The 18,043-nt window shown below is 38.4% G+C and overlaps 1 protein-coding gene across 1 annotated transcript in view; it reads left to right on the top strand.

Moving 5' to 3' along the window:
- Positions 1-18,043, top strand: part of LOC150082404 (gamma-glutamyl hydrolase-like) — a 58,794-nt gene that overhangs the window by 24,519 nt on the left and 16,232 nt on the right. The window contains exons 4-5 of the mRNA XM_090380510.1: positions 8,157-8,241; positions 15,648-15,789. Of these exons, the coding sequence (XP_090236636.1) occupies positions 8,157-8,241; positions 15,648-15,789 (227 nt within the window). The remainder of the gene's footprint in view (positions 1-8,156; positions 8,242-15,647; positions 15,790-18,043) is intronic.

Here is an 18,043-nt window from a genome sequence, read left to right as displayed (position 1 = left end):
TAAGATTATAGGGAATATTCCATCAACTCTGATAATCAGTTGTGATTCTTCATGAATTAAGAATCTGCAGATAAAGGAACCACTAGGTGGCAGTGATCACAGTGTGCTGAAGTGGGATTTACTCAAAGAGGTGCCGACCGGGCTAGCCGAGTGGGTAAAGTACCTGCCCGGCAACCCAAAGGTCGGGGGTTCGATTCCCGCCTCGGGCTTGGATCAAAGTACTGCAAAAACCTTGGGAGGTGCAATATGGCCACAGAAGCCGATGCGCCAACAACTACCAAATCAAAAAAAAATAAAAAAAAACCCTCAAAGAGGTAACTACCATCAGGGGTAAAGGGAAGGGTTTTTGCTTTCGTAAAGGTGACTACGGTGGTCTGAGACAGTATTTAAATTCTATACAGTGGGACCAACTGATGATGTTACCAATAGCAAATTCAAAATGGGAAGCATTCAAAGAATTTATCTTGGAAGCTACTAGGCTTTACATACCAACTAAGAAATATTGTTCAACGTTTAGGCCTAAATGGATGTCAGATGAACTAATGAGACATGTGGCAGAGAAGAAAAATGCATGGGATACATATAAATTAATGGGTGACATGGTAGCCTATGATAGATATAAGCTGGTCTGTAACCAAGTCACAAAGGAGATTAGGCAGGCAAAGGCAGATTATGAGAAATCCTTGGCAAAGGATGCAGAGAAAAACAACAAAGAGTTCTTTACCTATGTAAACTCTAGAAGGAAAGGGATGAATCAGATTGGTCCACTTGATATTGATGGTTCAACCGTTGATGATCCTGCTCAGGTGGCTAACAAATTAAATTAGTATTCTGCATCTAAATTCACCCATGAGAAGTTATTCAGGGAGGGGAATGCCAGAGGTGAGTTAAACTCAGTGAGCTGGATGATTTTGTAATAACTGAGAGGAAAGTGGAGGAGAAATTGTTGAAGATAAACATAAAAAGGGAACCCAGGGTGGATGGGATCTATCCAGTTATATTAAAGGAGGTAAGCAAACCCTTAGCCATAATTATGAGAGCTTCTTTGGACTCAGGGGAGGTACCCATGGACCGGACATATATAAGGCATATACCGCACATACACGTGCAATGTGTACATGGATTGACAAAAATCGCCAAGAAAATGAGACATGAAATGATTCATTCCCCCACCCCACCACCATTGTATCACTCCGTACCAGTCATGAGCAATGCATGACCCAATCAGTAACCCTACTGACTGCGTCACACTGTTTCTTTCATTATTCTCCACCGTATTTAATAAAAAATTTCAATGGAAAAAAATTTATAATTCAATATGTCAACTAATAGTGAGCATTGTAAAATGTAAAGAGGACGTATACGTGTAATGCGACAACCGAAACCATGTCCATTGAGAGATCTAAGCTATTTTGACAGCAGAATAAATTACATTGTGCGATGGAGTTTAACAAATCCAGAGACGATCCATCCACATCTTCAGAGCTTTACATCTCGCCAGAAATGTCAGAAGTGAATTTGGAAGGAGTCATTAGCATTAGCATTAGTAGAGACATTTGATGCAAGAAAGCAAGCTTATGCAGCATCAGCCAAAAAAAAAAAAAATAAAAATAATAAAATAAATTAAAAATAACCACTTCCACTTCACCCCTCTGTTCGTTCGAAATACCTGTCCAGCTGAGCCTTAAACTTATTTAGGCTATCAACTTCCACAACAAGGGATGGAAGTCTGTTCCACCAACCAACTACCCGGTGGCTAAAGGCAAATTTCCTCACGTCTATCCTACATCTGTCTTTCCTCAATTTGAATTTATGCCCTCTCAGGTGATTATTCTGAGCAAGACGAAGAATCCCATCAGCATTGAGCATGCTCAAACCATGCAAGGCTTTATACACCTCTATCAGATCATCTCGCTGGTGCCCAGTCTCCAGACACTGTAATTTGCAAAACTTAAGCCTTTCTTCGTAAGAGCACCCCTTTATTCCATTCACCAATCTTGTTACCCTTTAGCATTAGCATTAGTAGAGGCATATGATGCAAGAAAGCAAGCTTATTCAGCATCAGCCAAAAAAAAAAAAAAAAAACACAACCACTACTCCCATTTCACCACTCCGTTCGTTCGAAATACCTGTCCAGCTGAGCCTTAAATTTGTTTAGGCTATCAACTTCAACAACAAGTGATGGAAGTCTATTCCACAAACCAACTGCCCGCTGGCTAAAGGCAAATTTCCGCACATCTATCCGACATCTGTCCTTCCTCAATTTGAATTTATGCCCTCTCAGGTGATTATTCTGAGCAAGAGGAAGAATCCCATCGGCATTGAGCATGCTCAAGACAATCAAAGCCTTATACACCTCTATTAGATCACCTCGCCGATGCCTAGTCTCCAGACTGTAATTTGCAAAACTTAAGCCTTTCTTCGTAAGAGCAACCCTTTGTTCCATTCACTAATCTTGTTGCCCTTCTCTGTACTCGTTCCAGCAGCTCTACATCCTTCTTGAAATGTGGCCTCCAGACCTGTATACAGTACTCAAGGTGTGGCCTGACTAATGCCTTATACAAGGGAATAAGGCTAGAAAAATTCCTGTATATCATTGACAAGACACCATGAGCTACTCTTGCAGCTCGTCTGCACTGCTCAGAGAACTTCATATCTGCCTGCATTACCCCCAGGTCCTTTTCATTCTCTACCACTGTCAGCGTAGTACCACAGAGTTGATACGTTGATCTGGGGTTACTGTTTCCCATATGTAGTACTTTACATTTGTCAATGTTAAACTTCATTTGCCACCTCTCAGCCCATCTGCTCAACCTATCCAGATCCTGTTGCAGAAGTGTACTGTCAACCTTCATATCGTCTGCAAACTTGGACATTAAGCTTGCTATACCATCATCAATATCATTCATAAATAATTTATAAATATCATTCATCAATATGAATGATATTCATAGCATAGCATCAGTAGTGTCCTTAATAACCCTGCCAACCTTTGTATCGTCTGCAAACTTGGACATTAAGCTTGATATACCATCATCAATATCATTTATAAATACAGAAAACAACAGTGGACCCAACACTGAACCCTGAGGAACTCCACTAATAACATTAGTCCACGTTGAGCAGTGTCCATTGATTACCACTCTCTGTCTTCTGCCACTCAACCATCCCTTTATCCATAGCAGCAATTTGCCTCCAATGCCACACTGCTCCAATTTGTGCAGCAACTGTAATTTGCAAAACTTAAGCCTTTCTTCGTAAGAGCACCCCTTTGTTCCATTCACCAATCTTGTTACCCTTCTCTGTACTCGTTCCAGCATCTCTAAATCCTTCTTGAAATGAGGCCTCCAGACCTGTATACAGTACTCTAGGTGTGGCCTGACCATTGCCTTATACAAGGGAATAATCACCTCCTTATCCCTGCTAGAAAAATTAGCATTAGCATTAGCATTAATAGAGGAATTTGATGCAAAAAAGCAAGCTTATGCAGCATCAGCCAAAAAAAAAAAAAAAAAAACCACTTCCACTTCACCCCTCTGTTCGTTCAAAATATCTGTCCAGCTGAGCCTTAAACTTATTTAGGCTATCAACTTCCACGACAAGGGATGGAAGTCTGTTCCACCAACCAACCACCCGCTGGCTAAAGGCAAATTTCCGCACGTCTATCCTACATCTGTCTTTCCTCAATTTGAATTTATGCCGTCTCAGGTGATTATTCTGAGCGAGAGGAAGAATCCCATCAGCATTGAGCATGCTCAAACCATTCAAGGCTTTATACACCTCTATCAGATCACCTCGCTGGTGCCTAGTCTCCAGACACTGTAATTTGCAAAACTTAAGCCTTTCTTCGTAAGAGCAACCCTTTGTTCCATTCACTAATCTTGTTGCCCTTCTCTGTACTCGTTCCAGCAGCTCTACATCCTTCTTGAAAGGAGGCCTCCAGACCTGTATACAGTACTCTAGGTGTGGCCTGACCATTGCCTTATACAAGGGAATAATCACCTCCTTATCCCTGCTGGAAAAATTCCTGTATATCATTGACAATACTCCATGAGCTACTCTTGCAGCCTGTCTGCACTGCTCAGAGAACTTCATATCTGCCTGCACAACGACCCCCAAGTCCCTTTCATTCTCTACCACTGTCAGGGTAGTACCACAGAGTTGATACGTTGCTCTGGGGTTGCTGTTTCCCATGTGTAGTACTTTACATTTGTCAATGTTAAACTTCATTTGCCACATCTCAGCCCATCTGCTCAACCTTTCCAGATCCTGTTGCAGCAGCATAGTGTCAGTAGTGTCCTTGACAACCCAGCCAACCTTTGTATCGTCTGCAAACTTGGACATTAAGCTTGATATACCATCATCAATATCATTTATAAATACAGAAAACAATAATGGACCCAACACTGAGCCCTGAGGGACTCCACTAATAACATTAGTCCACGATGAGCAGTGTCCATTGATTACCACTCTCTGTCTTCTCCCCCTCAACCACCCCTTTATCCATAGCAGCAATTTGCCTCCAATGTCACACTGCTCCAATTTGTGTAGCAGTCTTCCATGTGCAACAGTATCAAAAGCCTTTCTAAGATCCAAGTATATAATATCAAAGCTATTCCCTGCATCCAGTTCTTTTGTGACTCCATCATAATATCCAATCAAATTGGTCAGGCAAGACTTCCCCTTAACAAAACCATGCTGTGTCCGAGCTATAACTGAACTCTTGTCTAAATGATCCTGCAGTGCTTCTTTAACCAGTGCCTCCATTAATTTTCCTGGAACAGAAGTTAAGCTCACGGGTCTATAATTACTTGTCAGCCTTTGATCCTCCTTTGTGAATTGGGGTCACATTTGCACATTTCCAGTCTATGGGTACCTCCCCTGAGTCCAAGGAAGCTCTCATAATTATGGCTAAGGGTTTGCTTACTTCCTTTGCTGCCTCCTTTAATATAACTGGATAGATCCCATCCACCCAGGGTGCCTTTCTTGTGTTTATCTTCAACAGTTTCTCCTCCACTTTACGCCCAGTTATTTCAAGATTCTGTAGCTTACTGCTAGAGTTGAATACACCTCTGGCATTCCCCTCACTGAATAACTCCTCATGTGTGAATGTCGATGCAAAATATTCATTTAGTTTGTTAGCTACCTGAGCAGGATCATCAACAGTTGACCCAGTGGACCAATCTGATCCATCCCCTTCCTTCTAGAGTTTACATAAGTAAAGAACTCTTTGCTGTTTTTCTTTGCATCCCCTGCCAAGGATTTCTCGTAATCTGCCTTCGCCTGCCTAATCTCCTTTGTAACTTGGTTGCATATCAACTTGTATCTATCATAGGCTTCTGTGTCATGTGTTAATTTGTAAGTATCCCATGCATTTTTCTTCTCTGCCATATGCCTCATTAGTTCATCTGACATCCATTTTGGCCTAAACCTTGAACAATATTTCTTAGTTTGTATGTAAAGCCTAGTAGCTTCCAAGATTAATTCTTTGAATGCTTCCCATTTTGAATTTGCTGTTGGTAACATCATCAGTTGGTCCCATTGTATAGAATTTAAATACTGTCTCAGTCCATTGTAATCGCTTTTACGGAAGCAATAACCCTTCCCTTTACCCCTAATGGTAGTTACCTCTTTGAGTAAATCCCACTTCAGCACACTATGATCACTGCCACCTAGTGGTTCATTTACCTGCAGATTCTTAATGCATGAAGAATCACTACTGATAATCGAATCAAGAGTATTACTCCCTCTAGTTGCCTCCCGAACATGCTGATGTAGAAAACAATCATCCAATAAATCCACAAAAGCCTTGCTAGTGTGTGAGTGACCACCCCCCAAATTCCAGTCGATATCTGGGAAATTAAAATCCCCCATTATAAGACTCTCTGATTTACTGGCCCACTCTATTTCCCTGTACAGTTTCTTATTATACTCATCAGAGTCATTAGGCCTATAGCACACTCCTACTCTCAATTTTGATCTCCCAATGCTTATGTTACACCAAACTGACTCGACACTGCACTGTCCAGCAATGTCGACTGGCTTCACTTCCTTGGATTTTATGTATTTCTTAACTAATAGCATAACCCCTCCTCCCTTCCTATCCTGTCTATCCTTTCTGTAGACATTGTACTCCCAAAATTCCAGTTCTGTATTCCTTATATCTGTGTGTCACCATGTCTCTGAAATCCCCACAATATCTGCCTTTGATGTTTTGAGCAATACCTCAAATTCATCAAATTTATTTACTAAACCCCTAGCATTGGTGTACATGCAAGTATACATGCACCTGTTCTTTTTCTTAGCTACCCTAACACAACCTATGTGTTTATTTGTACCCCAATGATTCCATGCAGTCTCTGAAATATCGTGCATCTTATTTTCCCGGCTGCGGCTCATTCCAATAGAAGCAGTGCAAGAATCACTTTCACCTCTTCCAGTGGCTACTGTTAATTTATTAGTCCTTGTATCCCCCTAATCTAGCAGTTTTCCGACCCACCTAACACTGCCTCGATAGCATCAGCAAACATTCTTGCACCCTTTCTATTTAAGTGTATCCCATCCCTGTAGAAACAGTCTCTCCTGTTAACAATCCAGCTCAGGACCCTAGATGTGCCAAGCCCATACTCACCAGATGTGAGCCCCTGGGGTATTGAAAACAGTTGAGGAGGAAAGGAATCTGGGAGTCGCAATACAGGCAGATAATGAAGTTTTCTGAACAGTGTAAACAGGCAGCCAGAAAAGTCTGTGGTGTCCTATTGACGATTTATCAAGCATTATCGTGTAGAGATATGCAGGTGATAATCCCACTGTATAAGGCAATTTTAAGACATTTGGAGTAATGTGTTCAAATATAGAGACCTCATCTGAAAAAAGACATTGAGCTCCTTGAAAGGGTCCACAGATGGGCAACTTGAATGGTGAGATTGGCAGAAGGATGCCCGTATGAGGAAAGACTCCAATTATGGGCTAAAGAGCTTGGCAACCAGGCACCTCAGAGGTGACTTGATTGAGGTTATTAGGCTCTGAGAGGGATTAGTAAAATGAATGGAGGTGGAATTTTTACTGTTATAAAATATTTCAGAACTAGTGGTCATAAATTCAAATTACAGGGGTTGAGGTTTAGGTTAGATTGTAGGAAGTTTTCTTTTAGCCAGCGAGTTGTAGATTGCTGGAACAGGTCGACCTCACAGGTAGTTGAATCTGACAAGTGTATATGAATTCAAAGGGCAACTGGATTACCTGTGTGAGGGAAGCATATAATTTGTATTTTCTTATCTCCTTTTTTTTTTTTTTTTTTTATGCTAGTGCAGAAAAAGTCTGTGGCTTCCTTGCACTATATGGCAAATACTATTACTAGGGTAACTTTAGAAAGTGACATGAAGTTCCCTTTGCCAGCAGGGTGGAAGGAGGTGATTATACTATTGTATAAGACAATGGCTAGGCTGCTCCCTTGAATACTGCATACATGTCTGGAAGTCTCCAGGATGGTCATGGATCTGTTGGAATGGATGTATAAAAGAGCAACAAGGTTAGTGCCATGAAAGGGTACTCTTGCTATGAACGATTTTGAGTTCTGCAAAAAGTGCTGGAATCTCGGAACTTTCAAAGAGACCTGTTTGAAATGTTTAAGGCTTTAAATGGATTGAGGAACATAAGGGTGCAGGTTTTCCAGACGTGAACCCTACACTTTTGTATGAGATCAACAACTATAAAAATATTCTTTGCCAGTGCAGGAAAAGTGGCAATGAAAATTTTTATAGAGAATTCCAATAGGAATAAAGCTTTAGTCATTTTATAAACAGGTGACATATTTACTGAGCTTTTTTTTAAATGTTAAGAAATGAAAAAAAATTATAAACCCTTTAAGTTGTTTGTTTATAGCATTATTGTTTTACCTCTTTGAATTTAACGAATTGATGCTTTTACTACTACTTCAGTGCTTGACACAGATTCTGTCTGTGTCAAGCACATCCTAAATAAATAGGTATGGTGATTAATACTCTCACAGTGAAAATTAATATTTTCGCTGTGAGAGTATTAGTAAGAAGAATTTAATTAGGCTGCTCCCTGATAAATTTTATTTAATTTTAGGAAGTATTATATACTTTTTAAATTACAAAGATATTTATTTTTATTTATATATTTTTTTAAAGGATACTCTTTCCAGGAGGTGGAGCCAATTTAAATAGTTCAGGGTATGCAAAGGCTGGGAAAATCTTTATTGATTTATCTAAAAAGGTATCTCTTAGTGTTATGAGCTTAAAAATTCTAAAAAAAAAGAATTACAAATTGTGTACAATATCTAAACAATTATAAATATTTTATGCTGTTATGTCACATAGTTACCAGCTTCAGTGTATTAATGCTATTTCTTTAACACTTCTGCTATGAATTTCTCTTAGTCACTACGCATTCTATGTAACTGTTTGTTTCATCAAAACATCTGTGAGGGCTGGATTTCCCATTGGGCACTGTATGCACAGTGGCTAGGACCTATGAAGGAAGGGAAAAAAAAAACAGAATAATGCAACTCAAACTTCAAATTTATATTTCAAAAACAGTAATTCCCCAATATCTAGGCTACTTAAAACATTTCCTAAGAAAGTTTCCTTTTTCAGCTTCTCGTTGCAGCAAAGTCTTTCATAACGTACTCAAAGCCCATATTACGAGTAATATCATTCAAATGCACAGAAGAGTCAAAGACGATAATGATCTTCGCTCATAGTGTTGAGTGCATACAGTTCTTGATTTGCTTAAGTTTTGAAAATGATCTGTCTCCTTCTGCATTTGATCCAGTTATCGATAGATAAATCCTCAGATCATGCACATTTCAAAAACTCGTAACAAATTTATCTTTTATTTTGGATTTTATCAGTTCTGCTACAGACACTTTGTACAATGCAGAAAAAATCGCAAATTCATCAACAGTCTACTTCCAAGCCTGACAGATAGATGCTGACTAACTTTCTGGCTTTGGATTGAACTTCATCTTTTGATAAATATTTGTCTGCAAGAAACCTGAAGGTATCATGATCATGTAATGTGCTGTATGCAGCATGCCTTTTCTGACTAGTATGTCTAAAATACATTAAAAAACCTGAATTCGAAATGCATCTTTTGCGCTTAGTTCTAGTACCAATTCCTCTACTGTTTCATAAAACGGTCCCTTCCTTGTCAGTTTTCGGTCTTCACATGGTCTGTAATCAGAATTTGGAACAAAGTTTTTTTGCTATTTTTTCAAAATCATCAAATTTGTTTTTGTCTTGAACATCAACCAAATAATCCAGAAGGTATCATATAATTTTACAATTAGTACAACTAAATTACAGGTTCTTGGAGTGATTTATTTACTCTATCAATGTTTTTCAGTTCCCAAAAAGGACTGTCATTAATGCTATTTCTAAACTATTCAGCTTTTTTTTTTTCATATCAAAGCTTTGATCCATGAGCCACTGTTAGTTTTTGTTCTTCACATTCTGAGATATTAGCTCTTCATGGATTTCATTGTAATATCTTTTCAGTGATCTTGCAGCATCATAATGTGATGACCATCTTGTATCTTGTGATTTCTGGCTGAGATTGTATTTTCTCTTACACTCAGTTTAGACCATCTTTGTAGTGAGGCTGCAAGAACATGTAAAGCGATTGCAAAATGCTGAAAAAATTAATGGCAGCAGAGTAGCTTTCTGCAGATATGGTTCTTACTAAATTAAGGCTGTGTGCAGCACATGGCTGCTCCATGTAGTAGTAGTAGTGGCATGTGATGCAAGAAAGCAAGTGTATGAGCTTATGCAGCATCAGCCAAAAAAAAAAAAAATCACACCATTCCCTCCAAATGCCTGTCCAGTTCCTCCTTAAAATTATTCAACCTATCAACTTCCACGACAGATGGAAGTTTGTTCCAGCAATTAACCACCCGCTGGCTGAAGGCAAATTTCTGCACATCTATTCTACATCTGTCCTTTCTTAATTTGAATTTATGCTCCCTTAGGTTCGTAATCTGAACAAGTGGAAGGATCCCATCAGAATTCAGCATGCTCAACCCATTCAAAGCCTTATACACCTCAATCAGATCACCGTGCAGGTGCCTAGTCTCCAGTCACTGCAGTTTGCAGAACTTAATCCTCTCTTGGTAAGAGGATCCCTTCATTCCCCTCAACAGTCTTGTTGCCCTTTTCTGTACACGCTCAAGCAAATCTACAGCCTTCCTAAAATGAGTCCTCCAGATCTGTACACAGTACTCATGGCGTGGCCTGACCATTGCCTTATATAAGGGAATAATCACCTCCTTATCCCTGCTAGCAAAATTCCTATATATCATTGACAATACATAATGAGCTACTCTTGCAGCCCGTCTGCACTGCTCAGAGAACTTCATATCTGCCTGCACAACCACCCCCAGGTCCCTTTCATTCTCTACCACCTTAAGTGTAGTACTACACAGTTGATACGTTTCTCTGGGGTTACTTCTACCCATATGCAGTACTTTGCATTTGTCAAGGTTAAACTTCAGTTGCCACTTCTTAGCCCATCTGCCCAAATTATCTAGATCCTGTTGCAGTAGCACACTGCCATTGCTGTCATTAACAATCCTGCCAACCTTTGTATCATCTGCAAACTTTGACACTAAGCCTTCATCAATATCATTGATAAATATACAAAACAACAGTGGACCCAACGCTGAACCCTGTGGGACTCCACTAATAACATTACTCCTAGAAGAGTAGCACCCATTGATTACCACCCTCTGTCTTCTCCCACTCAACCATCCTTTTATCCATTGTAGCAACTTACCTTTAATGCCATTCTGCTCCAATTTGTACAATAGTCTTCCATCTGCAACAGTGTCAAAAGCTTTCCTGAAATCAAAATATATGATATCAAAATTATTTTTTGCATCCAGTTCCTTTGTAACCATATCATAATATCCTATCAAATTTCAGACAAGACTTTCCCTTAACAAACCCATTCTGTGTCTGAATTATTGCTGCAGTCTTGTCTAGATGATCCTGCAATGCATCTTTAACCAGTGACTCCATTATTTTACCCGGAACAGAAGTTAAACTAAGTGGTCTGTAATTACTCATGTCACGCTTCGATCCCCCTTTGTGAATTGGGGATACATTTGCACATCTCCAGTCCGTGGGAACCTCCCCTGAGTCCAAGGATGCTCTCCTAATTATAGCTAAGGGTTTGCTTAGTTGCTTTGCTGCCTCCTTTAATATAACTGGATAGATCTCATCCATCCCAGGTTCTTTTCTTATGTTTAACTTCAACAATTTCTTCTCCACTTTGCTCTCAGTTATTACAAAATCATTAAGTATCCTGCTACAATCATCAACAGTCGAACCATCGATGTCAAGAGGACCAATCAGATTCATCCCCTTCCTTTTAAAGTTTATATAAGTAAAGACATCCTTGCTATTTTTCTTAGCATCTTTTGCTAAGGATTTCTCGTAATCTGCCTTCGCCTGCCTAACCTCCTTTGTGACCTGATTACACACTAGCTTATATCTGCCATAGGCTTCTGAGTCGCTTGATAATTTATATGCATCCCATGCATTTTTCTTCTCTGTTACGAGTCTCATTAGTTCATTTGATAACCATTTAGGCCTAAACCTTGAACAGTATTTCTTAATAGGTATGAATCTTTTAGTAGCATCCACGATTAATTCCTTGAATGCTTCCCACTTAGAATTTACTGTTGGTAACATGGTCAGTTGATCCCACTGTACAGAATTTAAAAACTTTCTGAGACCACTGTACTCACTTTTACGGAAACAAAAACCCTTTCCTTTACCCCTGATGGTAATTAAATCTTTAAGTAAATCCCACATCAGTACACTGTGATCACTGCCACCTAGTGGTTCCTTTATCTGCAATTTTTTTTATACATGAATGATCACTGCTTATAACCAGATCAAGAGTATTACTCTCTCTGGTTGCCTCTCGAACATGCTGCTGCAGAAAACAATCATCCAATAAATCCACAAAAGTCTGACTAGTGTGTGAGTGACCAACCCACAAGTTCCAGTCAATATCTGGGAAGTTAAAATCCCCAGATTTTAACTTCCCAGATTTTAACATTCTGATTTACTAGCCCACTCTATTTCTCTGTACAATTGTTCATTGTATTCATTCGAGTCATTAGGCCTATAACATACTCCTACTCTTATTTTTGCTTTCGCAGTGCTTATGTCACACCAAACTGACTCAACAGTGCACTGTTCATCTATATCAACTGGGTGCACTTCTTTTGATTTTATGTTTTTCTTAATTAACAGCATAACCCCTCCTCTGTTTCTATCCTTTCTGTACACATTGTACTCTCCAAATTCCAGTTCTACATTCCTTATATCTGTGTGACACCATGTCTCTGCTATCCCAACAATATCCGCCTTTGATGTCTTGACCAGCACTTCAAATTCATCAAATTTATTTACTATACTTCTAGGATTGGTATGCATGCAAGCATACATGCTCCTATTCCTAGTTACCCTAAACACATCCCTTATACCCACCTATTTCACGATGACTACCATCCGTCCCTGAAATCCCCAACACCCCAGGTCGCTACTTATTCTAATAGAAGTTGTGCAAGAATCACCTTCACCTCTACCTGCGGCTACTGTTAAACTATTAGTCCTTGTATCCCCCAAGCTAGCAGTTTTCCGACCCACCTAACACTGCCCCGACAGCATCAGCAAATATTCTTGCACCCTTTCTATTTAAGTGTATCCCATCCCTGTAGAAGCAGTCTCTCCTGTTAACAAGTACAGACCAGGCTGAAAAAAATTCTATCCCTTGAGCCTTGCACAGTCTTTCCAGGGCCGAATTGATTGACAAGGCTCTCATCATATACTCCCTCCTATCGTGTCTGGGCAGAATTGCAGACACTTTCAAATGCAATCCTAATTCATGGCTTTTGTTCAACAGTGACCTGTACTTGTTAAGTAATTCTGCCGGTCTCCTACTCTTAATATCATTAATGCCCACATGTACAACTATATCACCTTTTGTGCCCTTAAAAGATGATATCCGCTCTACAACGTCATCAACCTTTGCCTCTGGCAGACATACCCTGGTCCTGTTCCACCTATCCTTTTTACAAAGCACGTTCCCCGTTTCCCTGACAGTTATTTTTGTTAGTTTGGTTTTTAGAAGCATTAGTAACTAAGGCCATATTGCTCTGAGATATGCGGTGGTCATTCCCTGACCTTTCCGCATCCTCCGTATTTGGTGGTGACGGGCTCGAACCCCGGTCTAATCAAGAAGCGTGTGCTATCCACTGCTGGTCCTTCCCACCTGGCTATGGAGGTGCCATCCCTGACAGTAGAATTACCAACAACTACTACCCAAAGCATCTTACAAAAATAATCAGAGTTTATATCAAGAAACAAAAATAGTAATAGATACAGGTAATAAATTAACACAAGAAAGTATAATAAATCAAGGAGTTAGACATGGATGTAGCTTGTCACCAACGTTGTTTAACATAATATCAAGGATATGATATGTAAATGGAAAGAAGAAATTAATACAGATATATATTTAAATACAAAGAATAGGATTAATACACTGTTATTTGCAGATGATCAAGTAATTATTCAAGATAGTGAAGATAATTTACAAAGAGCAGTATTTAAACAAACCAAATAACAGAAGAATATAAAGTTAAAATATCAACAATGAAAACTAGAACAATGGCTTTTAAGAGTTGTTGTTATTGTTGTTATTTGGTTTTTAGGAGCATTAGCAACTAAGGCCATATTGCTCCGGGGATATGCGGTGGTCATCCCCTGACCTTTCCGCATCCTCCGTATTTGGTGGTCACGGGCTTGAACCCCGGTCTAATCAAGAAGCATGTGCTATGCACTGTTGCTCCTGCCCACCTGGCTACGGAGGCGCCAGCTTTTAAGGGGAAAAATACAGTGAGAACAAAAATAGTTATAGACAATAAAATATTAGAACAAGTAAAACATTTTAAATATCTAGGATGTGATATAAGAACCAGAAATTGGCGAAATTTCAAAATATATGTGAAACAATAAAAAGAACTCTGGCTAAGAAAACAAAGAAAGAAACACAATTGAAATTTTATAATGGCATACCAACACTTCTTTATGGGTCTGAAACATGGATACCGAAACAAAGAGACATTAATAGAATAAAAGCTGCAGAAATGAAATTTTTAAGATATATTAAAGGACGTACAAAATTAGATAAAATACCAAACGTAAATATTATAAAGGAATTAAAGATTTACTCAATTAATGAAAAAAATTATAGACTATAGACAAAGATGGAAAGAATGTAGAAAGAATGGAAGATAATAGATTCCCTAAATTAGCTTACCCATATAGAGCAAAAAGAAAAAGAAATAGAGGAAGACCGAAGAAAGGATGGGCAGACTTCTTCAAGATCGGAACAGGCTGATTAGACTGGGGTTCGAGCCCGTGATCACCAAATACGGAGGATGCGGAAAGGTCAGGGAATGACCACCGCATATCCCCTGAGCAATATGGCCTTAGTTGCTAATGCTCCTAAAAACCAAATAACAACAACAACAACATCGGAACAGGCGGATCACCTAATCCATGAAGGAAGATAAGATAAGATAAGATAAGATCTATTACTGTCATTATTAACAACATTGGTAATAGCTGAAGAAACTTTTGAAAAAATTGAATCATTGCCTTGAGACATAGAATTCTAAAAATTAAAAGCACTAAACTAAAAATATTCTTTAATCATATATATAAATGTTCTTTTATATATATAAACTATAAATATTCTTTTATATATAGTAAAATTTAAGACTGTAAAATATTAAGAGGTCGTAAAAACATCTTTGAGACAGACCTGTCAATCACATGTAGAATTCTAAAAATTAAAAGCACTAAACTAAAAATATTCTTTATAAATATTCTTTAATTATATATATAAATATTCTTTTATATATAGTAAAATTTAAGACTGTAAAATATTAAGAGGTCGTAAAAACATCTTTGAGACAGACCTGTCAATCACTTTGTTGTAGTATGACGCAATAGCAGTTAGTCCTGCCTTGCAGAAAGCAAAAGCAGAAAGCAAAAGTGTGCATGTGAAAAAGCACCATTTTCCAAAATATTGTTTTTTATATAGATATTGATGAAGTATATCAGGCTTAATATCTAAATTTTCAGAAAATAAAGGTTAGAAGGATGGTTAATGACAGTTATCCAGATACATCTCTTCAATGGGCAGTTGAAGTTTAACATTGACAAATGCAGGGTACTGTGTATGGGTGGGTAGCTGTGATCCCAAATTAATGTACTAGCTATGTGGTACTCCACTCAGGTTAGTGGAAAATGAAAAGGTTGCTTTTTTGATAAGCTTGCTTTCTTGCATCTTATGTCACTACTAATACATGTGTAGAAGGCAGCTTTTGTAGATTTTGAATAGAAATTAGGATATTCTGTGAGGTCAAGTATTAATCTCCAAAATTAATACAAATAATATTTTTTAGATTGTTGAGTGGTTTTATAAATACATAACATTGTTTCCATGAGTTACCATTAAAAAATCTGATGAAGTAGTTTCTCTTTTTCTTGAGATATTTTCTTGAGATTAATTAAAAACATATTTTTTTTCTTCTGTTATAGGCTTACTCCAAAGGGGATTATTTTCCACTCTGGGGCACTTGTCTTGGATTTGAATTATTGAATTTTATAGTAGCTAACCAAACTAATTACATGGAGAAATGTAGTGCAAGTGATATAGCTTTGCCACTTGAGTTTGTTCCAGGTATTCATTTTTTTTTTTTTTTTTTTTTTTTTTTAATATTTAGAATCTTAGAAATTTAAACAAGGTTTTAATATCTCACTAGTGTTTTGTCTCTCTCTCTCTCTCATGCACTCACATGTGTCCACACACACATTGACGTTACATATTTTAGCTATGATATGGAATTAATTTAGTGCAATATTATATATTATGATAACATGAAATTGTTTTGTGGATTGGCCTAGAAAATTACTCAAAAATGTGAGTGCCATTTGTAGTGGTGTCATATTAGGCAACGGAGTTGCATTTGTGTCGATAGCTAGCGCCTAGTAGTAACTAACATGAAAAGGCTCCACTTCTGCAAATTACAAATCTGCTCAGGTTTCTGCACGCTAGAAACCTGAGGAGATTCGATTATGGTGTTTAGGGCTCTGAATAGATTGAATAAGCTCAGTGTTGATGGAATTCTTTCTCTTGCTCACTCTGTTCACGAGGCAGGAATATTGATGTCAAAGGATGATTGCAGGATAGATGTGTGGAAATTTGTCTTCAGACAGCAGTTAGTTGATTGTTGGAACAAACTTTCATCTCTTATTTTAGAAATGAACAGTTTGAATAAATTCAGCGATGAACTAAACAAACTGTAAGAGATGGACAGGTGATGTGGGATGTATTTTTTTTATTTTTATTTATTTATTATTTTTAGATTGATACACTATAAGTTGCTTTCTTGCCTCATTTGTCATTACTAATACTAAGTGAGATATCTCTGATATCTTCTAATTTTATTGTTCTTTCTGCATCAGTTGTATTTATTTTTTTTTCAATTGCATGTGAATGTGGCTGTCACTTTAACATAATGTATAAACATTAATCACAATTAAAGTCTGAGGTGAATGTTTCATTGAAAAAAAAAAAAAAAAAGCCGTGAATTAGGGTTGAATTTGAAAGTGTCTGCAATTCTGCCCAGATACGATGGGAGAGAGTATATGATGAGAGTCTTGTCGATCAATTCGGCCCTGAAAAGATTGTGCAAGGCTCGAGGGGTAGAATTTTTTTCAGCTTGGTCTGTACTTGTTAACAGGAGAGATTGCTTCTACAGGGATGGGGTACACTTAAATAGAAAGGGTGCAAGAATATTTGCTGATGCTATCAAGGCAGTGTTAGGTGGGTCAGAAAACTGCTAGCTTGGGGGGATACAACTACTAGTAATAGTTGTTGGTGACTATTGTCAGGGAAACAGGGAACATGCTATGTAAATAGGATAGGTGGAACAGGACCAGGGTATGTCTGCCAGGAGCAAAGGTTGATGACATTGTAAAGCAGATATCTTTTAAGAGCACAAAAGGTGATATAGTTGTACATGTGGGCATTAATGATATTAAGAGTACAAGACTGGTGGAATTACTTAACAAGTACAGGTCACTGTTGAAAAAAAAGCCATGAATTAGGGTTGAGTTTGAAAGTGTCTGCAATTCTGCCCAGACACGATAGGAGGGAGTATATGATGAGAGCCTTGTTGATCAATTCGGCCCTGAAAAGATTGTGCAAGGCTCAAGGGGTAGAATTTTTTTCAGCCTGGTCTGTGCTGGTTGACAGAAGAGACTGCTTCTACAGGGATGGGGTACACTTAAATAGAAAGGGTGCAAGAATATTTGCTGATGCCATCGAGGCAGTGTTAGGTGGGTCGGAAAACTGCTAACTTGGGGGGATACACTGAATAAAAGGTTAACAGTGGCCGGAGGGAAGAGGCAAAAGTGATTCTTGCACTGCTTCTATTAGAATGAGCAGAAGCATAGAAAGCAAGGCAATGGAGATTTCCAGGACTGCTGGGAGTCATAGAGGAACAAATAAATATATGGGCTGTGTTAAGATCACTAAGAGTAGAAACAGGTGCATACTTGTATGTACACCAGTGCTAGGAGTATAGATAATAAATTTGATGAGCGCGAAGTGCTAGTCAAGACATCAAAGGCAGATATTGTTGGGATATCAGATATGTGGTGTCACACAGATATAAGCAGTGCAGAATTGGAATTTGTTGAGTACAATGTGTACAGAAAGGATAGACAGGATACTAAGAGAGGAGGGGTTATGCTGTTAGTTAAGAAACACACAAAATCTAAGGAAGTGCATACAATTGATGTTGGTGGACAATGTAGTGTTGAGTCTGTTTGGTGTCACATAAGCACTGGGAAAGAAAAAATGAGAGTAGGTGTGTGTAATAGGCCTAATGAATCTGATGAGTATAATGGGCAATTGTGCAGAGAAATAG

The sequence above is a fragment of the Mastigoproctus giganteus genome, chromosome 8 (genome assembly GCF_048544385.1).
Source record: "Mastigoproctus giganteus isolate SK-2022 chromosome 8, ASM4854438v1, whole genome shotgun sequence".
NCBI classification, from domain to species: Eukaryota; Metazoa; Arthropoda; class Arachnida; order Uropygi; family Thelyphonidae; genus Mastigoproctus; species Mastigoproctus giganteus.
Note: the sequence above shows the minus strand (reverse complement) of the source record. Positions and strands in the feature narration are given on the sequence as shown.